At 49.2% G+C, this 23,586-nt stretch overlaps 1 protein-coding gene and 1 pseudogene across 7 annotated transcripts in view; one reads left to right on the top strand and one right to left on the bottom strand.

Moving 5' to 3' along the window:
• Rilpl1 (Rab interacting lysosomal protein like 1) overlaps positions 1–20,712 on the bottom strand; it is a 40,286-nt gene extending 19,574 nt beyond the window's left edge. For 2 of the 7 annotated variants that reach the window (XM_029477740.2, XM_029477743.2), the window contains exons 1-4: positions 19,966–20,712; positions 10,437–10,587; positions 3,519–3,637; positions 2,922–3,146 (exon numbers count right to left, since the gene is read on the bottom strand). In XM_029477740.2, the coding sequence (XP_029333600.1) occupies positions 2,922–3,146; positions 3,519–3,637; positions 10,437–10,587; positions 19,966–20,274 (804 nt within the window). In that variant the 5' untranslated portion in view covers positions 20,275–20,712. The remainder of the gene's footprint in view (positions 1–2,921; positions 3,147–3,518; positions 3,638–10,436; positions 10,588–19,965) is intronic. The other 5 variants (XM_029477744.2, XM_029477745.2, XM_029477741.2 and 2 more) reach the window with 4 other exon arrangements.
• Positions 12,197–12,678, top strand: LOC110294497 (large ribosomal subunit protein eL32 pseudogene; annotated as a pseudogene).
• Positions 20,713–23,586: the final 2,874 nt, after the last annotated feature.

Here is a 23,586-nt window from a genome sequence, read left to right on the forward strand (position 1 = left end):
CCACATACCGTAGCACCTCCCCTTTAAAGAATAAAGTCCGGAGAGTTCTAGAATATTCCGAGGTGTACAACCACTGCCGCTGTCTAATTCCAGAACATTTCCCTCATCTCCAGAGAAACCTTGTGCCCATTAGCCATTCACAGCTACTAGTCCCCGCCCCTCCCATCCACACTCTCTCCTGGACCTGCTCAATCTAGACATCTCACATAGGTGGAGTCAGGCAGCGCGTGTCCTTCCACGTCTGGCTACTCTCACTCATCATGAATCCTTCAAGCTTAGCCTATTGAGCAGCATGTTCTCATGACTCAGTCTTTTTCAGGGCTGAGTCATATTCCACTATGCGGACTATGTATGACCACATTTCCCTATTCACTTCCTAATTGGGTGTCCTCTCTACCTGTCAGATCTTATGACTAACACTGCATGAAACATCTGTGTAGCTTTTGTGACTGGGTTTTATTTTTGCTTTTGAGACAGGGTCTTTTTTTTTTTTTTTAAGATTTATTTATTTATTATATGTAAGTACACTGTAGCTGTCTTCAGACACTCCAGAAGAGGGCGCCAGATCTCATTACGGATGGTTGTAAGCCACCATGTGGTTGCTGGGATTTGAACTCTGGACCTTCGGAAGAACAGTTGGGTGCTCTTACCCACTGAGCCATTTCACCAGCCCGAGACAGGGTCTTATGCACCTCAGGTTAGTCTAGAATTTGCTACGTGGTCAAGGATGACCTTTTTTTTTTTTTTTTTTTTTAAAGATTTATTTATTATATGTAAATTCACTGTAGCTATCTTCAGACACTCCAGAAGAGGGCACCAGATCTCGTTACGGATGGTTGTGAGCCACCATGTGGTTGCTGGGATTTGAACTCTGGACCTTCGGAAGAGCAGTCGGGTGCTCTTACCCACTGAGCCATCTCACCAGCCCCAAGGATGACCTTAAACTCTTTTTTTTTTTTTTTTTAAAGATTTATTTATTTATATGTAAGTACACTGTAGCTGTCTTCAGACACTCCAGAAGAGGGAGTCAGATCTCGTTACGGATGGTTGTGAGCCACCATGTGGTTGCTGGGATTTGAACTCCGGACCTTCGGAAGAGCAGTCGGGTGCTCTTACCCACTGAGCCATCTCACCAGCCCGACCTTAAACTCTTAATCCTCTCCAGCCTCTCCTTCCCGAGCGCTAGGTTTGCGGGTGTAATCCATCATGCCAGCTTGCCCAGGTTTTTTTTTTTTTTTTTTTTTGGTTTTTTTTGAGACAGGGTTTCTCTGTGTAGCCCTGGCTGTCCTGGAGCTCACTTTGTAGACCAGGCTGGCCTCGAACTCAGAAATCCGCCTGCCTCTGCCTCCCGAGTGCTGGGATTAAAGGCGTGCGCCACCACGCCCGGCTCAGGTTTTATTTTTTATAATGTGTGTATGTGTGTGTCTGAATGTGGGTATGTGGGCACATGTACACAGTTTCTCACAGGGGCCAGAAGAGGGCAAAAGATGCCCTGGAGCTGGAGTTACAGGTAGTGGTGAGCCTCCCAGTGTGGGTGTTTAGGGACTGAACCAGGCTCCTTTGGAAGTGCATCGAGTTCTAACTGCTGAGCCATCTCTCCAGTGCCCCGTACAGGCTTTTACATGAACACAGTCCAGAACTTCCAGTCCCTATGGTAACTGTGATTGCTGTCCTATGCTAAACATGCACACCTTGGGACAACAACTAGGGTTAGACAATTCTTTTTTTTTTTTTGGTTTTTCGAGACAGGGTTTCTCTGTGTAGCCCTGGCTGTCCTGGAACTCACTTTGTAGACCAGGCTGGCCTCGAACTCAGAAATCCGCCTGCCTCTGCCTCCCGAGTGCTGGGATTAAAGGCGTGCGCCACCATGCCTGGCTTAGACAATTCTTTTTTTTTTTTTTTTTTAATGTGTGTGTGTGTGTGTGTGTGTGTGGTTTTTTTTTTTGTTTTTTTGTTTTTTTTTTTTAAGATTTATTTATTATATGTAAGTACACTGTAGCTGTCTTCAGACACTCCAGAAGAGGGCGCCAGATCTCGTTACGGATGGTTGTGAGCCACCATGTTGTTGCTGGGATTTGAACTCTGGACCTTCGGAAGAGCAGTCGGGTGCTCTTACCCACTGAGTCATCTCACCAGCCCTAGACAATTCTTACTATCCCATCCACTGTGCCTGTTACACAGTCAATAGTCACAGGAATGAATGAATGGATGGATGGATGGATGAATGAATGAATGAATGAAGTTCAGTAACCACCATGCCCTTTGGGATGTTTGAGACCTGGGCTTCTGGCCCAGCTGTGCCCATGCCCAGTTGTGTGTCCTCAGGCCAATAGCTTCCTCTCTCCCTCTCCCTTTCCCCCTCACTGCCCCTCCCCCATCCCTGTGCCTCCTACCTTCTTTGGTACAATGGGAAAAACAAACAAGTTCTGCCTACCTGGTGTTTTTGCTACTTTTGGTTCTTTTTTCCATCCTTTGTCCCCCACCCTCACCCCCATGATTTACCCCTTGTCACTAGATAGGAGAGAAAGGATAAAGGGGAGATAGAGAGATCCCTAAATCTAATTTCTTTCTTGTTTCTTCTTTGAACTACAAACCACAAAGCACAACCAACCTCCCAGAGCAATCACCAAACACCAACCCCATCTCTCGCGCTCTAGCATTTATACATCCTCTGAAAATTTCCCAGAATTCCAAATGTTACACAATTGCTGCTGGCAAAACCATGCCCTTGCTAGAGCATGAGACAAATCACAGTCAGCTGCCGCCAACAGTCCGAAGCAGCCCCATGCCCCCCCACATTGGATTAAAACAAAAACACATTCTTATGATATTTCTGTGTTTTTTAAAGAAACCACACTGTAGCCTGGTGCCGGGCCACAACATGGGTCCCCACACCACGGCAACACCTGCTTTCTGCTCACCTCAGCCTCCTCCTCTTCCCCATTCTGGCTGTGCTCGCCCTGCAGCCTCTCCCGAAGCTTTCCGAGTTCGGCCCGCAGGCTGCCCATCTCCTGCTCCTTGGTCTGCAGGTCTGCTTCGAGCTCCACCTTCTGCTCAATCAGGGCTTTCCCCTGGGCCTCCACCACAGTGACCCGGTGCCGAAGGTCATGGTTGATCTTCATTAGCCTCGTCTGCTGCTGCTGCAACTGTAGAGAGAAACGGGCATCGGGTAAGGCTGTCATGCACCAGCAAACTAGGTGGTGTGTGAACATCTTCCAAATTTGTTTTTATTTTTTGTGACTGTGTTTTTAAGACTGTTGATAAGGTGTGTGTCTATGCATCACATGTGTGCCTGGTGCCTGTGAAGGCCAGAAGAAGGTGTCAGGTGTCAGATCTCCTGAGACTGGAGTTGCAAACATTTATGACTGAAAATTGAACCGGGCCCCTCTTGAAGAGCAGCAGGCACTCTTAACCACTGAGCCATCTCTCCAGCCCACTTCCCTGGGCTTATGAATGGACTCTGGCTCCCAGTGGGGCCATGAAGTAGGAGAGTAAATTAGCGCCGGTCGGTCACTTACAGCCTCGACATCCTCATTCTTCAGTCCCAGCTCCCTGTCTTTGGCTCGGAGCTCATCCCTCTGCTTGTCCACCACCTCCTTCAGCCTCTTCATCACCTGGCGCTCACGCTCTGACATGCCTGGGGGGGTAGGAAGGCAAGATTGACCGGTGAGCTACCTCCCCTTAGCACAGGCCCTCCCATCGTGTCATACTGCAAGAGGGCCGGAACTCTCCCCCCACGGCCCAGCTTCCCTCAAACCTCCCACCTACCCTGCACACACCCCAGTGACTGCTTCTGCCTTCAGTCTTGCGCGAAGCACATTCCTACCTCACCATCTCTCCCTCTCTCTTCTCTCTGCCTGAAGCTTTTCCATCTGACCTCCTTTGGATCACTTCATGCAAGACTCATCTTGTTGGTCCCCTCTGCACCATGGCACCTCCTCCTTTACCTCAAGACACTCCCACCCCTTGCCTCACTTCCTCAGCACCTGACAGTAACAACATTGTCGCCACATATCATGACAGACATGACCTCACACAGTGACCCAGAAGGTGGCCCTCCAAAGCTCACACTAACCCTGTAAAGCCACATTTGGCTGTGTGGCTCTGCGCTCTCTCCTGTCTCTGTTTCTAAATTCATAAAATGGGATGGTGGTTGCACATACCCAGGGCAGACTGGAAGGTGGGTGGGGCCAACACATGCACATGTGTGCACACATACACCACCACCACCACCATCATTGAGACACAGCACTTGGTGGGCAGCCAGGACAACGTCCCTCCACTATCCCAGGAGATTTCTGAGGCAGGGGATGTGCTGAGCACCCTACTTCCCACACATATGGTGCCTTTCAGGCGAATTCAAACAACTCGGTGAAAGCAGGGTATAGTGGTGCATTTCTTTAGTCCCGGATTCCGGAGAACTCTATAAGTTCAAAGCCAGCCTGGTCTGCATAGTGAGTATGAGACCAGTTTGGGCTACATAGAGAGACCCCGTCTAAAATAAGAAGGGTATTTGGTGAGCCAGGTCTAGCAGCATAGACCTTCAATCCCAGCACTCCAGAGGCAGAGGCTGAGGCAGTTGGATCTCTGTGGGTTTGAGGGTAGCCTGGTCTACACTGCAAGGTCCAGGTTAGACTGAGCTACAGTGAGACCTTGCCACCACTCCTACCCTAGCTCTAAAAAAATAAAGATAAAAATCAGAAATCAGGCCTGCTGAGAGAGCTCAGTACCAAGTATACACAAGATCAGGGTTCGAGTTTCCAGAACCCACTGAGATGCTCGGTGGGCGTGGCAGCTTGACTGACACTCCAGCCTCCAAAGACAGAAGCAGAGGATCAAGACCAGCAATATCAACGAGCTGTGGAGTCTGACTGAGAGTGCCTGTATCAATGTATAAAGGGGGAGAGAAACGAGGGACACAGACACAGACTCAAGCACAGATACACAAGAGAATAAAACAATTCAAAAACCTAGCATATGATGGTGGCACACACCTGCCATCCTAGCACGATAGAGACAAAGGCAGGAGGGTTGCCGCAAGTGTGAGGCCAGCCTGGACTACCTAGCAAGACCCTGTCCTTATATTATCCCCAAGAGACCCACAGAGTGACTAAGGAGGTTAAAAAGCTCATTGAGCAAATCTGGGAGTGTGAATTCCATTCCCAAACCCATGTATAGAAGCCACACATGGTGGCACACATCTGTGCACATCTGTAATTCCAGCATCCCTACTGAGAAATGGGAGTCAAGAAATGCCTGGAAACTTGAGGGCCAATGAGCCCGGACTACATCGCAGCAGCAAAAAGGAGAAAGACCTGGTCTCAGAGAGGTGGAAATCAAGACCCGATTTCTCAAAATTGACCTCTGACCTCCACATATATACACACACAATTTTGTAAAAATTGATTTTAGAAACTTATTATTTTTGGGTGTGGGGATGTTTTGCCTGCATGTGCCTCTTTGCACCATGGGTGTGCCCACAGAGATCAGAAGAAGGTGTCAGATCTCCTGGAACTGGGAGTTACAGAGAGCTGGGATCCACCATGTAGGGTGCTGGAAATTGAACCTGGGTCCTCAGCCAGGGCTAGCCCACAATTTCACACTAGCCCACAATTTAAAAAAATGAATGAATAAATTATACTTTCAGAAACATCTCCACCACCACTTCCAGAAGCTGAAGTTCAAGGCGGGAGAGGGTGAATGAATATGACCAAGGGGGCTCAGAATGCCCCCTGCTGTTATCAGTCTCTGTGACACACGTCTCCCCTCCCTTATCTGTCACGTTCTCTGCTTCCATCTCACAAGGGTACCTGTGACTACATCTAGCATCCACCAGATCCAGTCCAACTCCACCTCTCTACTTTGAACTTCCTTCGAAAAGAAAACAACAACAACAACAAGAAAATCAAAACCAAAGAATGGGCTGGAGCGATGGCTCATCGATTATGAGTGCTTGCTGCTCTTGCAGAGGACCCAGGTTCAGTTCCCAGCACCCATGCAACAGCTCACAACCCAACTCCAGTTCTAGGGATCCAGTGCCCCCTGCTGATCAATCACCAAAGCATCAGACACACATATGGTGCCCAGACAGACATACATACAGACACACATATGGTGCCCAGACATACATACAGACACACATATGGTGCCCAGACAGACATACGGACATAAAAGAAAATAAAGAAAATCTCAAAGAAACAAAAATGGCGGTATGGTCAGCTCTGCTCTGTTCCAGATGGCGAAATGACTCCTGCAGCGTTTCAGGGCCATTGGCAGAGCTACACGAGCCTCTCTGGTGCGCCCTTCCCCCGTCTGCGCTGTACAGTGTCTGGACACCCTCAGCTCACAGCCCTGAGTGCTGACAGCTCTTCAGCTGAACAGATCCCAAAGGAGATTTTTATTTTTATTTTTTATTTTTCGAGACTTGGTTTCTCTTACAGCCTTGACTGTCCTGGAACTAGCTCTGTAATCCAGGCTGGCCTTGAACTCAAAGAGATCTCCGTGTCTCCACCTCCAGGGCACTGGGATTAAAAACCAGCAACACCACTGTTCAACTACCAGAGGGGATTTTTAATCAGAAGGCTTCTGCGGTAAGACAGAAGAGACCGGAATACAGCACCTGTCAGAATTCAGAAATCTAGTGGCCCATGTAGGGTGGGTATTTCTGAACAACCCTCCTTCCCCTAGCTCACCTCCACAGAAATCTGACCGCTGAGCCTTCATATGACCCTTGACCCTAGCCCTGTACCATGTCACTCTTAACTGGTCCTCAAAGTCACCACCGCCAACCCTGTTTCTCCCAGGGTACTGCCTGCCCCATGCCTGTTCCTCTAGTAGGTGGGGAACACTTGGTCTCTGCTGTGTTCCCATGGTTTCCCCACAAAATAAAAATAACCCTGAAGGCAGCCTGGCATCTGCCCGGCTCTCGGCTCGGGCGGGGGTTGCAGCACGGAGAACGCAGCTCTCCAGCTGGTCCCACGGAAGCTGAGCACACTCAGCATTAAGTGCATCTCCTGCATACACCTTATGCTGGTCCACACGAGTTAGCAGGTTACGAGAGCTGCAAGGGCAAAGCCACATTCCAAGAGGGAAGGGACCTCAGGAAAGGCAGCTCAGAGCTAGAGTGGGTAGTGGACTTCCCAGATTACCCCAAGAGGCCCCATAAGCTACATCAAGATTTTTCCTAAATAAAGTGATTCCACAATTCCAATCCTAGATATGGACCCCACAGAGCTGAAACCAGGCCTCCCCACAAACACTGAAAAGATGTACCCAGCAGCCAAAACGTGGATGCAACCAGAAAGCCCCAACTATGGGTAAAAATCAGACACACGGTCCATCCGTGCACGGAATAGGACACAGCAGTGAAAAGAGACAGAGAAATCGCCAACATCCATTAGAATACAGTCAGACCTAGAAAGCACAAAAGTAAGATGCCAGACACCCTGATGGGAGAGGGACCACTACGCTTTTCTCCCATTCAAACTGGGCAACCGAGGCACACAAAGATCTTGTGAGTCTGTTAAATCACATAGCACCATTAATACGTTGCTTTCTAAAGCCGTCAAATCCATCTCAACAAAGAACACCTCAAAGAGAATTCCAGACTGGGATTCAGTTATTCAATCTTTATCAGTATCTTATTTCTTCATTTGTTCTTTATCAGTATCTTATTTCTTCATTTGTTTTGAATTTTATTACATTTGCGTGTGTGTGTGTGTGTGTGTGTGTGTGTTATGCTTACTTGTGAGGTCAGAGAACACCTTGCCAGAGTGTGTTCTCTCCCTCTACGTGTGGGACCCAGGAATTAAACCCATACTGTCAGGCTTAGCAACAAGTATTGTGCTCACTGAGCCATTACACAGGCCAGTGGCTCTTCTTTTTAAATTCTTTTCTTACTTTACTCTTTTCCCCAGACAGGGTGTCTCTGTGTAGTATTGGTTGTCCTGGAACTCACTCTGTAGACCAAGCTGGTCTCCAACTCAGAGATTCACCTGCCTCCACCTCCCAAGGGTTGGCATTTGTCACGTACTTTGGTTGAGTCAGTTTGACATAGCAAAAGCTGGGAAGCTGACCGATGAAGCAATGGGTTTCAAAGGGAACTCTCTTCCTGAGGTCTGACATTCTTCTCCCCTAATTTTTATAAATCATAATATCAATCCTCCACTCACCGTTAGTTTAATGTATAGATTCACGTGCACTCTATTAAGCATTACCTTATAGTAAATGCCTTTTAAGATTGTATTCTAACATAGCTAAAGCCTTTTCCCAGTGTTCTTAGATTCCAGATAGCAACAAGGAGTTTAACCTATTCGATAACCAATTAAGTACTAGTCATTATTTCACCTATCTACAAAAAGAGACTGGAATTCTCACTGAGATAGAAATTCTTTTTGTTTGTTTGTTTGTTTTTCGAGACATGGTTTCTCTGTATAGCCCTGGCTGTCCTGGAACTCACTTTGTAGCCCAGGCTGGCCTCGAACTCAGAAATCCGCCTGCCTCTGCCTCCCGAGTGCTGGAATTAAAGGCGTGCGCCACCACGCCCGGCGAGATAGAAATTCTTATTACAGACTATATTCCGTGCCAACAGCAAATTAAGTAACTATACTGATAAATGGGAATTCTCCAGACATAGATAAGAATTAACAAGGCCTAAAAGTCCTTCACACTACTTTATTCCTGAGGCCAGGCAAGAGTTAATACCCCTCTAGCCCAATTAACTCTAAAGTGCTAAACTCAGCGCTGGCGACCTCCCCCCCCCCCCAGCAGGTGCTAATCTCTAAGATAAACATAGTCCTTTTGAAGTCACTCCTCTTGCATTTGGAGGGATGCTGATCCCTAGCTGTAAACTTTGCAGTCACTCCCTTTGCACCTGGGAAACTTCAATGTACCGTATCTGTTATGTTTTACTATTGATGATATTTGCTGTAATATAATTAGTCTAAGCTCGACCAGAAAATTACATTCAGATTCAACACCTCTCTTGTGTGTGTTTCTGTCTGTCACGTCCTAATCTTTGCCCATCTACTCTAGAGAACCGTTTTACGCAGGCACGGGACCCAGAGGGTCTGCGGCAGGCATTACAGGCATGTGTCACCATGCTTAATGTATGCGATGCCTAGGATCCAACCTAGTACCCCATACATGCTAAGCCAGGACTCTATCAACTGAGCCACATTGCTAGCCCCAGACTTTATCCTCTTCAAGTTGTAACCACAGATTCTACAGGACCTTCCTCCAAATCTGCTCTTGTCTGTCAAACTGGAGGGTGGGGCCAGGGATTTGCTCAAGCTAAAGAGCCTGCAGCCAGGTGTAGTGCCGAACTCCTTTAATCCCAGCACTCAGGAGGCAGAGCTCTGTGAGTTCAAGGCCGGTCTGGTCCAAATAGCAAGTTCCAGGGCCAGAGAGGGCTACACAGTGAGACTGTATCTCAAAAACAATAAAATAAAATAAAATAAAATAAAATAAAATAAAATAAAATAAAATAAATCTGAGATTAGGTTCCTGGGTATCAGCTACAAGAGGCAGAATAGAATGTAAAGGGATGACCGCTGGAAGGTGTTCACAAGGGTCCAGACTAAACTCCACTATCTGTTATTGCTTTCCTAGCCCCAGTAGAGTCAGGTATGAAGGTCCCAGGTATTGTTTATGGAACAGATGACAGTTGATGGCCTCAGTGCCGATCGAATCAGAATTGCTGTCCCGAATGTCTGCGAGTCACCCTATCCTGTGACCACAGCCTCAAATCTCTTCCAACACACAGAAAACAATCCCAACCTTGTTCTAGGATGCCGAGTGACCTGACTCCTTGGTTCCCTCTGATATCGCCAGCCACTCTCAGCCTTGGCCATTTTCTCTTACCCTGGCCTTCCAGGAGTCCCTCAAGCATTCATACCCTAGGGCCTTGGGATATACCACCTGTTCATGGCATTAACGTGACTCAGGATAGTACTTTGTTAGGGGTTAACGGTGACCACCCTGATGACTGGACGTAAAGTGACCACAAGTTGCTACCCTAAGGCCCCATCTTAGCTCTTACATGGTGTCAGTTGCCATCAATCAAAGGAAGACATCTATTTACTGTTCCCATATCTACTGCCCATCCCCTCTGTGTTAAAACAAGAGTTTCAAGTAGCAAGGGTCTGGCTCATCCAGTGTGTCCCAGGGCCCAGAGGAAACATGCAGACATGCAAGACAGTGGAAAACCATGACGTCTAGCTGAGTTCACATCAACATCAGTGAACTGGACCATGCAGACATATAAGACAGTGGAAAACCATGACATCTAGCTGAGTTCACATGAACTTGACCTCCAAAGTCATTTCTCCCTGGGAGAGTCAAGATGTGAATCTACCTGCCCACGGGAGCCAAAAGGAGTAGAATCAAGGCAGCGGCCTCTGAGTGGTCACCAGGACCGCTGGGATGGTGTGCCTCACCTTCCTGCTTCTGGAACTCCTCCTCGGAGAAGCCCACGTCCTTGTGGTTGAGGTTGGTCATCAGCTGCTTATTCTCCTCCTGCAGCTGGGCAATCTGGGACAAGAGGTCCTGTGCTTCACCCCGCCACACGTCCTCCACCAGCTCCAGTTCCTGTGGGGGAATGGGGGACAGCAAGGGTCACAGCAGGATAGAGCCACCCAGGATTTATCTCACCAGCCCATCAGGAGAACTACTCTGTTCCTGGGATTTGGAGCCACCCTCTTCCTCCAAGAGAAGCGGGTCACTGGCAGGTGGACACTGAGCCACCAGGGCCTCTTCTGCTGATGTGCGCACTGAGGCCATGTGGACCAAGCCCAGCTGTGTGGATAAGCCATCCCTTGCTACAGAGTCCTGAAGCGCCAATCACCTCTTCAAGGCACAAAGAGGCTGCAGAGATCCCGTGACAGGGCCACAACCCCAGTGATCCTCTGCTCTCTAGGACATCGACCCGAGGCAGCCTTAGCAGCTCACATAACTACTCCGGAGTCTCTGTTTCCCTCGGTGAGAGGAAATGAAACTTCTAGGTTTAAAAGTCATGTGTGAGGGTGAGGGGAGGGGATAGGGGACTTTCAGGATAGCATTTGAAATGTAAATGAAGAATATGCCTAATAAAAAATTGGAAAGAGTTAAAAAAAAAGTCATGTGTGAGAACATGAGATTAGCTCATTACGAGTATTTACTATTCATGGAGGCTGAGACAGGAGGATGTCTTCAAGTTAAAGTTAGAATAGGCTATAAAAAGAAAAAAAAAAAAACCTCAGAAAAAAACTAAAAAGAAAAAAAAAAAACCTCAGAAGAAAAATCTATGAAATTTCCAAAGGGACTGAGACACTGGCTCTGAGGTTAAATGTGAGAATGTGAGATTAGTCCGTTACGAGTATTTACTGTTCATGGAGGCTGAGACAGGAGGATGTCTTCAAGTTAAAGGTTAGAATAAGCTATAAAAAGATAAAAAGGGGGCTGGTGAGATGGCTCAGCAGGTAAGAGCACCCGACTGCTCTTCCAAAGGTCCTGAGTTCAAATCCCAGCAACCACATGGTGGCTCACAACCATCTGTAATGAGATCTGACTCCCTCTTCTGGTGTGTCTGAGGACAGCTACAGTGTACTTACATATAATAAATAAATAAAATCTTAAAAAAAAAAAAGATAAAAAAGTACCTCAGGAAAAAAAAATCTATGAAATTTCCAAAGGGACTGAGACACTGGCTCTGAGGTTAAAAGTGGACATTACTCTAATGAAGGATGCACCTTTGGTCCTCAACACCTTTTTTGGCTCCCATAGTCGCACACGCACGTGCGCGCACACACACAGAATAAAACTAGGGCCAAGTATGGTTCCTTTAATCCTAACACTTATAGGCAGAGGCAGGCAAATCTCTATTAATTTGAGAGGATAATAGAGCCTGGTCTACATAGTGGGTTCCAGGCCAGCTAAGGTTACACAGTGAGACTCCATCTCAAAATAATAAGAATAGTAATAAGGGCTGGAGAGATGGCTCAGTGGTTAAGAGCACTGACTGCTCTTCCTAGAGGACCTGAGTTCAATTTCCAGCAACCACATGGTGGCTCACAACCATCTGTAATGAGATCTGATGCCCTCTTCTGGGGTGTCTGAAAAGTGTGACAGTGTACTTACATACATAAAATAAATAAATAAATCTTTTTTTAAAGAATAGTAATAAGAAATATTAAGACTATAAAGTGAGCTTTTTCCTCGGCGCTGCCTACGAGGTGGCTGCCATCTGTTTTGCGGCATCATGGCTGCCCTCGGGCCTCCAGTGAAGCCCAAGATTGTCAAAAAGAGGACCAAGAAGTTCATCAGACACCAGTAAGACCGATATGTGAAAATTAAGCGAAACTGGCGGAAACCCAGAGGCATCGACAACAGGGTGCAGAGAAGGTTCAAGGGCCAGATCCTGATGCCCAACATCGGTTACGGGAACAACAAGAAAACCAAGCACACGATGCCCAGCGGCTTCCGCAAGTTCCTGGTCCACAGTGTCAAGGAACGGGAAGTGCTGCTGATGTGCAACAAATCTTACTGTGCTGAGATTGCTCACAACGTGTCCTCTAAGAACCGAAAAGCCATCGTAGAAAGAGCAGCACAGCTGGCCATCAGAGTCACCAATCCCAACGCCAGGCTACGCAGCGAAGAAAATGAATAGATGGCTTGTGTGCATGTTTTGTGTTTAAATAAAATCACAAAAACTGGAAAAAAAAGACTATAAAGTGAATCTTTAAAGAAATTACTTGTTTTACTTTATGTATATGAGTGTTCTGCAGATACGCACTACATGCAGTACCCAAAGAAGCCAGAAGATGGCAATAGAACCTCTGGAACTGGGAGTGCAGGCAGCTGCGAGCACCCATGTGGGTGCTAGGAACTGAACTTGGGGTCCTCTGCAAAATACAAAGTGTTTTTGCCTACTGAGCCATTTTCCACTCCCCCAGATAAACTGAAACAAAAATTTTCTTTAAAAAGTATTTTACGAGCCAGACATGGAGTATATGCACACCTCTAATCCCAGCGCTCAGAAGGTGGAGGGGGGAGAAATTTGATGGGAGTCAGGCTGCATGTTTCCAACAAACAAGAAATGACAAACCGGAAGGAGCCAGAGCTGGCAATGCTCAGCCTTGTGGCACTCTGCTGAACAGTCTGGAGAGCAATGCAGATTTACCCAGATTTACTCTAACTTCAGATCTGCCCAAGAGGTGTGACGACACTGGGAGCAACACCACAGCACCTGTGATTACCAGCATTTAGGAAGCTGAGGCAGGAGGTTTATGGTGAGTTAGGGCCCAGCCTGGGTCCACACCCACATGATCATGTATACACACAAAGAGGTCTATAGCAATGTTGCTTACAGTAGAAAGACGCGAGGCAGAGCTGGTGAGATGGCTCAGTGGTTAAGGCACTGACTGCTCTTCCAAAGGTCCTAAGTTCAAATCTTAGCAACTGCATAGTGGCTCACAACAACCAGTAATGAGATCTGATGCCCTTTTCTGGGGTTTCTGAAGACAGTTACAGTGTACTTAGATATAATAATCTGAAAGAAAGAAAGAAAGAAAGAAAGAAAGAAAGAAAGAAAGAAAGAAAGAAAGAAAGAAAGAAAGAAAGAAAGAAAGAAAAGAAAAGAAAGAAGGAGGAAGGAAGGAAGGAGCACAGCCCAGGAAGGCATAAATAAGCCAATCCATCCCTACCGTGGGCTATTATCTGCACATAAATGGAATGAAATATTGCTAAAGCTATCCCCAGCTAAGAAGAAAAGTCAGGTACAAAAGATCACACAGTCTGCAATGCCATTCCTATGAAACATCCCACAGGCAAATCCACAGAGATAGAGGTAACCTGGGACTTCTGGCTGGAGATGAGGGGCACCGGGATGGGGGTGTTCCTCTTTGAAGGCAATGCAAACACTCTCAACTTTACCGTGATGCTGTTGGTACAACTGTGAACACGGGAGCAACCCAGCATAGGCATGAATGGGGTTGGGAGGCACCATGGCTGTGCTGGGAATGGATCCAAGGGCTTCACACATTCTAGACAAGTACTCTACCCCTGAGCCACACCCCCAGCCCCTCATTGGGGGACTTTAGTCAGGGGCTCTACCACTTAGCCACATCTACAGCAACACTATTCTCAGAAAAGGTCTCACTAAATTGTCCATGCTGGCCTTGAACTCACCTCGGAAGACCTTGCTTTGATTCCCCTGCCTCAGCCTAACCAGTAGCTGGAATTATATATGTGTACCACCAGGCCCGGATATGCCAACCCAGGGTTGAACGTCATCTGATCTTGGGCAAGTTCTTTAAACCTTGGGTGCCCGAGAAATGAAAACATTGTGTCCCTTTGAGGGCTACTGGGAGGCTGAGACAGGCAGCTGGATGATTTAAATGGCATTTGGCACCCAGAACGTACCCACACAGTCAGGATGTGGCCGGCCTTCCTCTCCCACAGTCTGTCACAGGCTGGCCAGGTGGCCGGACATCCAGCACTACCCTCGCTCTCATACAGGAGTTCCCTCATCCCACTTTCTGTCACGAAACTGTGGTCCTGAGGAAATGAGGCCTTGGTTGTGTATATCAACAGCTGGTTCAAGGCCCCAAGGGGGTTGACGTATCAGGACAGGGTGAGAAGTGATGGAGGAACGGACAGGGACCTTCCTACACACAGGGGTGGCCTGGAAACCAAGCCAGACCCTTCCTCTGCCCCCAGCTGGCACAGGCTGAACACAGAGCGGCCCGAGTGGGTTATCAGGAGTAACCAGCTAAGCAGGTGGGACTCCCAGCATCTGGAGCGTTGTCCCCCAGTCCTGTCCACACTGGTGCCCCCCCAACAAAGATATCCACATGCCAGTCCCCAGAACTTGACAACATGTCACCTTCTATAACAAAAGGTGCTTTGACCCCAAGAAGATCTGGTGGGTCTATGAGCTCACAGGGTCCTTGTGAAACATCGGTGGGGCCAGAGTCAGAGAGGATATGGCCTAGGTTAAAACCTACATGTTGTGTGCTGGCTCTGAGCATGAAGGAAGGGGCCATAAGCCAGGGGATGTAGGCAGCAGAAGCTGGAAAATCTTCAAAGAAAATAGAGCTCCCCTATAGCATCCTAAACCAACGGAATCTCTCCAACACCTTGATTTTCTTTTTTAATATTACAGTTTTTGGTGTTGGAGCCTTGCACATATCAAGCACAAGATATATCCCCCCTCGCCAAGCCTCATGGGTACCTTTTTTTTTTTTTTTTTTTTTTTTTGGTTTTTTGAGCCAGGGTTTCTCTGTGTAGCCCTGGCTGTCCTGGAACTCACTCTGTAGACCAGACTGGCCTCTAACTCAGAAATCCACCTGCCTCTGCCTCCCGAGAGCTGGGATTAAAGGCATGCACCACGACCCCCGGCCTCTTAGGTACCCTTTTGAGACAGAGCCTCACTAAGATGCCCAGCTTGGCCTAAAACTTGCCATCCTCCTGCCTCAGCCTGCCAGATGCACCACCAGGTCCAGCTGTCAAGTGTGACCCATTTCCGACTCCCGGCTTCTGGAGCGTTGTCCCCCAGTCCTGTCCACACTGGTGTCACCTGTATGCACCCATGGTTCCTTGCTCCACCGTGCCTTAGTGCGCCTGCTATATGAGTTACTCCGTGTAACAACACCTCTCTCCTGCCTTGAGCCACTGGTGCTGTGTTATGGCAGCCACAGGAGATGAATAAGGATTTCAGCCTCCGCTGGCTTTGGTTTCCCTCTCATGTAGCCCAGGTTGCCCTCAGACTCCCTAAGCAGTCCAGGCTGGCCTGGACATCTGATCCTCCTGTCTCCACTTCCAAGTGCTGGGATGACAGGCATGCTGACCGTGTCTGCATGCTAGTAACCACCCTACCGCGGGGCTGCAGCCCCGGCCTTTCTTTTCCCCTTCCTTTTCTTTAGGATTTATTTTTAATTACGTGTAGGTGTGTGTGTCTGCTTGTAGGTACAGGCCTCCCCTGTGGCTGCTGGCTCGTCACTTCACCCAGCCCTCAGCTCAGGCAGTGTCTCGTCAGGAACTTCCCTGAGGACCTCCCTCTAGACAGCCTCCACCATAGCTCCCTGACTTACTTCCCTCACGGCACTTAATCATACGCTGACATCTCCGTTTATTTTTAAATATATGCACTCAACGCTAGCACGGGGGAAATACATGTTGGATTTCAAACGTGAGGTTAAACGAAAAAAATGAGGGCCCTCTGACTTGGCTCATTAGTTCTGACCAGACGTGGTAGTTTCTTATGGCTTGTCCTCTGATTTCCACATGTGTAGCCTCTCACCAAATATTAATTAATGAATTAATTAAATTAGATAAATATTTATTTATTTATTTGGAAATGGTTTCTCCATGTAGCCCTGGTTGTCCTGGAACTCATTCTATAGACCAGGCTGGTCATGAACTCAGAGATCTGCCTTCTTCTCCTTTCCAAGTACTGGGATTAAAGGTGTGTGCCACCACCGCCTGGCTGGTAAAATGTGGCTCAGTAGGCAGAGTAATTGCCTGGCCTGCACAAAGCCTTGGGTTCTATCCCAGTACTGCATAAACTAGACCCAGGGCGCCACACCTGTATTTCCACCATGGAGGTGGAGGCAGGAGGATCAGAAGTTCAAGGTCACCCTCTGATTTATACCAGGTTTGATGCTGGCCTGGGATACATCAGACCCTGCCTCACAAAAATGAAATAAAAGTTGTTTATAGGCTAGGCATGGTGGCGTGTGACCTTAATCCCAGGGAGGCAGAGGCATGCGGATCTCTGAGTTTAAATCCAGCATGGGCTATAGCTGAGTTTCGAGACAGTCAGGGCTATGCAGAGAAACCCTGTCTCAAGGGGGGAAAAAGGCTAAAAAATACTAATGGCTCTGGAGAAACAGCTCAGCTATAAAGAACATCGGTTGTTCTTCTAGAGGACATAAATTCCCAGCTCCCACATGTTGGCTTACAACCATCTAAATGGCTCCAGTCACCCTCGTCAGGCCTCTTTGGCACAAACCATGTGCTATACAGACATCCACTGCAGGCAAAAACACTTGTACATATACATCACAATTAAAAATAAAAAAAAAAAACTAAGTAATTGTTACTTAGTTATGAGATGGCAGAGCACCTGTGTAGCTCATGTGAACCCCTGGATGTGACCTGCAGCACCAGAACAAGCCTGAAAAATTAGTAATCTGTGTGTCGAATCCATGTAAGACTGGAAGCAAGCCGGGCGTGGTGGCGCACGCCTTTAATCCCAGCACTTGGGAAGAAGGGGCAGGTGGATTTCTGAGTTCGAGGCCAGCCTGGTCTACAGAGTGAGTTCCAGGACAGCCAGGGCTACACAGAGAAACCCTGTCTCAGAAAAAAATAAGTAAATAAATAAAAAAGGAAAAGAAAAGGATAGGAAAAAAAAAAGACTGGAAGCACATAGGATGTAGTGGTTTCTATCCTTTGTGTTAAAATTAACACACGTGTTTCCTCCTAGCATGGACTTTCACCCTGCTATGGAATGGTAGGGCCCTAGAACTGAGACCCACAGGAACCAGACCTTCACCTAGGTCCCCAGTGCTCAGAATGGCGCCCAGAACAAGGAAGTACATTTGGGGTTTGGGGATGTGGAGAGAAGAGGTCTTGCTTAGCGTGAGTAAGGCCCCTGGGTTGAACCCCCAGCTTTAAAACCATGACCAAATAATTGCTGCGTGAACAACACAGACTGTGTGTGTTCCATACAGGCATACCACCGCCCCTGCTCTCTGCCCACCTGCTACCTAACTTGAGAACCGGTCTTGGTTTTCCCCGGCTGGGTCCCGCCCACATCACCCAGGCCAGCACTTTGCACACCATGGCATGTCCACAGGGCCGCACACTGCATCATCAAGAGATGAAGGGTCCATGGCCTGGGGCTGAGTGATGAGCCCGGCAGAATAGGTCTAAGTGTCTGAAGAAGGACAGGACACAGCCATTCCAAAGCTGTGTTTACAGAGAGAGGAGTAGGGAGTCAGGAGACAGAGAGCATGCTGAGGTTTTTTGTTTTGTTTTGTTTTTGTGTGTGTGTGTGGGGGGGGGAGGTAGCTTAAAGAGCCTCTGGCTTTAGAAGAGAGATCAGATGGGCCTGTTGTGACCTTACATACAAGCCACACCACACAAAGAGGCCTGGGCTGGGGAAAAGAGGGATTCCACCCTAGCTGTTTACAAACAAAACGCTGATGCCTACTTCCTGGCCGCCTGGCCGCAGCTGGTGACATTCTGAAGCAACAAGTGCGCCTGAGAATTCCATTGGGCTTGGTGACCTGTGATGGCCCGGCCCAGCCACAACAGAAATAAAGCACAGGGAGGGGACACGAAATGTGCCAGCGGGACTTCTGGCAGACACCAGGCAGAGCCCGTGGTAGGATGGATCCTGGATTCAGCATGGGAGGACTGTGAGGCCCTCCCTCCCGGAGGCCCTCTAGGGGAGGTGAATATAGGGGCGGGGGGTTGTTTAAATGCCTAAGTGGAGGTTCCAATAAACTCTGGGGCATCTCAATATGTCCCCACTCAGGACTTAAAACCGTGGGCCTCTGGTAACAAACTCATTTATCCACTGGGCCATCTTGCTGGCCCCAGGGTCTGGCCTGTAGACTCTCTGGGTCCAGTAACCAGCCCTGATGTTCAACACTCTCCTGCACAGTGGAGACTGTGATTACCCTTCATTAGCAGAGGACACCATGACACAGAGAGGACAGCCATCTACCCCAAAGCTCACAACCTGCCAACTGTGGGGGGGTTTGAAACCAGGCTGTCTGGCTCCACTGTCCCTACTGGTCCTGAGACTCTGGAAATTACAGGACTGAGGGAGGCACCTTCCGGCTCCAAGTGTGATCCTGGAAATGTGGCTGACTGTGAGGAGCTCGGTTTCCTTCCTGACCCCAGGGCACAGGGTGGGGGAGGCGGGGGGGGGGGGGAGGGATAAACACAGCCAACCCTGTCCGTAAGACTCTTACACACACCCATGGGCTGTCTTCAGGGTGACACTGAACACCTAGTTTTGACCATTATCTCGGAAAACTTAAGATCCATCCCAACAGTATACAATAGAGGCTGGCCTGCCAGCGAGTTTCAGAGAGGCTAACCAAACTTCCCGAGGTCACACAGCAAGCCAGGACAGGTCCTAGCTTCCAGGGGAAAGGAGTTTCCTTCCATTCGAAGTCCGAGAGATCTGTCAAGTGCAGCCCAGGCTGAGGTTAGGGCAGGAAACCACATGTCTCCCACTTCCCTTCCCCTTCCCCAGGCACCTAGTCTGGTCTGGTCTCCCAAAAGGCAGACGACGGCTCCTGGGGCAAACGGTGGGCCTGAAAGCCACTTGCAGCTATTCAGTCCTCTAAGTCAAGCAGGTTGGGAGAAGAGACCCTGGAAGGATCTCCCAAGGGCGGAGATTCTCATCAGTAACCTGGGGTAAATGGAGAGGGTCCCTCTCCATTCGGACCCTCTGCTTCCTCATCTGTAAAGGAAGAAGATCCTCGCCTCATACTTTTAAGAGGGTTAAAGATACGACCCAGGCAGGAGGAAGAGCAGGTGAACCTTGGGAAGAAAGTTGCAACTTTGAAGCCCGAGGGGGGCTCAGGACTGGAGCTCACTCTGAGGGCCCTGGAGGGACTTAGGATGAAAAGCGGCGGGTGGGGACTGACTTCCTTCCTGGAATAAAATAATGCTATCTAAGTTCGGTACCCACAGCATACTCTTTGGTCCTCGGAGGTGGGGTCCTACTGTAATCATCAATGGAAAGACCAGGAGATGAAGCACAGAGAGGCTTAGCAGGTTACCCAAGGTCACACTGCTACTCAATGCTCCAGGCTGGGCCAAGAGGACCCGGGCCTCCTTCCTCTCTCACCCGGTTCTAGGCACTGTGTACACTCATCCACAAAGGACACTAGCGGCTGCCCAGAACCGAAGGGCAGCTACGGAGCCCACGCCCCTTGCCCAGACCGGCAGACTGAGGCCTCCGCCCACCTTTTGATGCTTGCGCTCCTTTTCAATGCGGTCCATCCTCTCTACGCGCAACCGGTCCAGTTCCAGGCGCAGCTCATCTAGCTCGGGAGCGACGTGGTGCCGGCTAACCAGCACCTCGAGGATCTCCAAGACCCTCACGACCTTGGGCATGAGACGTGCGATGGACTCGCAGCCGTGTTGATCGATGACCCTCTCGAACTCGTGGCCCACGAGCGACGCGATATCATACACATCCATGACGGTCAGCTCCGCCACGTTCTTCTCCAGAGCCGACAGGGCGGCGGGCGGTGACCCTAGCGGCTCCTCCATGGCCCTGCGCGGGCTCCCCGCCGTCCGTCCACTCCCGTAACTCGTGAACTTAGGGGCGGAGGTGTGGGGGCCTGGAGCACCACGGGGAGGAGGGCGAGGGCGGCGGCGCGTGCGCAGGCCCGCAGCGTCTCCGGACTTGAAGCTCCGACTGGGTGCGATGGAGACGCGGGTCCCGGACTGGGAGGCGGTGGCGCCCGGTGCCCGGAGGGACCTCGGCCGGGAGACTCCTCCCGGAGAGGAGAATCAAACTTTGGTGACGCCGAGTGACTCCGGTTGGCCGGCTCCTCCCCGTGGGAACGCTGCGAGGCGACGTGGGCTTGGAGAGGAGGGGGAGCGCGTCTCTGTCCCCGGGGGTCTCGGTACGCAGCCCCGCGAAGCCGAAGCTCCGCCCCCGGCTCCGGTCCCGCCTCCCCGGCTCCGGTCCCCACGACCCCGGCCCTGCTCCACCTCCTCCAGCCGCGCTCCGCCTCCCAGGCAGCGGCTGCCACCGCGCACGGCCATTGGCTGCTTCAACAGGGGGCGGAGTCTGCCTGCGGAGGGCTGGGGTCAGGAGGTGGGCTCCCCCTGCGATCCAGCTAGTGCAGGAGGACCCTCGCACCCAGGAGCTCCCTGCTGGCCAGTGCTTAGACCCCAGCGGGCGCCTGGAGTATAAAACCCCACCGCGCACAGGGGTCCTCGGTTCCCAAAGTCGGCCTGTGCCCCACCCGGATTCCAGCTCATCCTGGGGACCCTATGAGCAGGTCTATCCTCTCATATGTTCCACTGTCTACCACTACTCCGTGGTACCCTACCCTGTGCTCCAGCAGAGACTAAGGCGACGTCAGTCGACAAAGCAAAAGCATCCTTGGTCTCCAAAGCCGCTGCCTGCCCGGCCTCTACCCTTCGAGCTGAGACAAAAACTTCATATCGCAGTGCAAGTTGGGAATTTGGATCTCAGTCCCAAGACTGATTCTGAGCTCTGTTCGTCCTTTGGCCTCGCCAAACCCAGTTGTTCATCAGACCCCAGGCCAAGTCAGGAGAGATTATCCTGAATCTGCCCTCGCCCCCTTCTCTTCTGTTCCCAGGCTGGACGTGGAACCCCTCGAGCTTCCTCCATTGAAAAGTATCCTCCACATACATAACTCTAAGTTCCTAGAAGCCCTTTGTCCTTCAGGACAGGAAGTTTTGTTTTTGTTTCTTTTTGAATTGCTGGCCTGCAATTCGCTATGTAGACCAGTCTGGCTTTGAACTCATAGAGATCCTTCTGCCTCTTCTGCCTTGAATGTTAGGATTAAAGGCATGTGCCACATTTTAGCCCATATACAAATTTTGGAGGCCCAGAGGTTGCAGTAGCCCCCACCCTAACCTCTGTTTAGTGTCTGAGGCCAGAAGAAAGAAACAATGTATACGTTTTATATAACTTTTTTGTTTTTGTTTTTGTTTTTTGTTTTTCGAGACAGGGTTTTTCTGTATAGCCCTGACTGTCCTGGAACTCACTTTGTAGACCAGGCTGGCCTCGAACTCAGAAATCTGCCTGCCTCTGCCTCCCAAGTGCTGGGATTTTATATAACTTTGGACACAGTATATAATTAGAACAATACTACTTTATTGTTTAAAAAAAAAACTTACTCTTGTACAGGGCCTAATTTATACATGAAACCTTTTCACAGCTAAATATATAAAGGAAAAAAAAATCACAATAGCTCCATTTTTATGTGACCCTGAGGCTGCTGCCCTGAGGCGAGAGTGGGATGGGGGAGGAACTTGTATTAGGGCGGCTGCACTGGGAGAATGGCTGCATCCGGTACTGATGTACCTTGGAACCTTGGAACTGCTATGCTGGGGCTGCTATGCTGGGGTGGGAGGAAGGGAGGGGGCTGCACTGGTAGCTGTTGCACTATGGGATCACCATGGTGCGGCTGCATGGGACAGGAAGCAACAGCAGCTCTAGGAGAACTGTTCCAGGAGGGGGAGGGGAATCTGTTCACTATCTGTCTGGGAAGTATCTGACCAGCACAGTTCAGCACCGGAAGAAACACTCTCAGTCTCTGCACTAAGCACGCTGTACATTTTAGCTTACACAAAGTGTTTGTAAATCTTGGGTCTACTGCACTAAGCACGCTGTACATTTTAGCTTACACAAAGTGTTTGTAAATCTTGGGTCTACTGCACTAAGCACGCTGTACATTTTAGCTTACACAAAGTGTTTGTAAATCTTGGGTCTACTGTGTCACTCCCAAAGTGTCTTTTAATAATTTATTTATTTATGTATATGAGTACACTGTAGCTGTTCAGAAGATTGTGAGCCATCATGTGCTTGCTGAGAATTGAATTCAAGACCACTGCTAGCTCTGGCCCTGTTCACTCCAGAGGCCTCCCTTGCTCCAGCCCAAAGATTTCTTTGTTATTATATGTAAGTACATTGTAGCTGTCTTCAGAGACACCAGAAAAGGGCATCAAAGCTCATTAGGGATGGTTGTGAGCCACCATGTGGTTGCTGGGATTTGAACTCAGGACCTTCGGAAGAGCAGTCAGTGCTCTTAACCGCTGAACCATCTCTCCAGCCCCCAAAGTGTCTTTTAAAGTGTGCATGTGTATATAAACCATGCACCTACTCAGAAAGGTAAATATGTTCTCCCACAGTTGAGGAGGATACATCAACAGTGACCCAAGGTGATTTCAGCAGCATATCTAGTCTTACTTATACCTAGCTGGGTGGAGTGATCAGAGGTGGCTTCCTGGAGGAGGAGGGCCTCAGGTACAGAGTGAAAGGCAGAGGTCACAAGCACCTGTGAAGTTTGTGCGTAGGCTGTGCCATGTGTTCATCTGTAAGCTTAGATGGAGCATGGGCAGGCTGGCGGTAGAGGGAAATGGACCAGAAAGGGGAGTAACCAAGGAAGCCATTCATCAAACAGTGTAAGCTGGGTATGGTGGCACACATCCGCAATGGCAGCACACTGAATGTGGAGGCAGGAGGACCATGTGCACTCTTGTGCTGGCGCTTGCTTGAGTGTGTCACAGTCTTAGTGATATAGCAAGCTCAGAGGGTAAAGCCACTTGCCCATTAAGTCTTGTGACCATCCCTGGAACCCACACTACAAAGACAGAACGGACTCTGTCCTCTGACTTCATGTGTCCCCACATATGTGCCTACACACATAAATACATACATACATACATACATACATCTATCTATCTATCTATCTATCTATCTATCTATCTATCTATCTATCTATCTATCTATCCATAAATAAATAAGTCTGGTGTGGTTCCGCACTCAGAAGACAGGGGCAGGTAGATAGATCTCTGTGTGAGTTTCAGGCTAGTCTACTC

Source organism: Mus caroli, unplaced genomic scaffold, assembly GCF_978045245.1.
Source record: "Mus caroli unplaced genomic scaffold, Mus_caroli_1 scaffold_4, whole genome shotgun sequence".
NCBI classification, from domain to species: domain Eukaryota; kingdom Metazoa; phylum Chordata; class Mammalia; order Rodentia; family Muridae; genus Mus; species Mus caroli.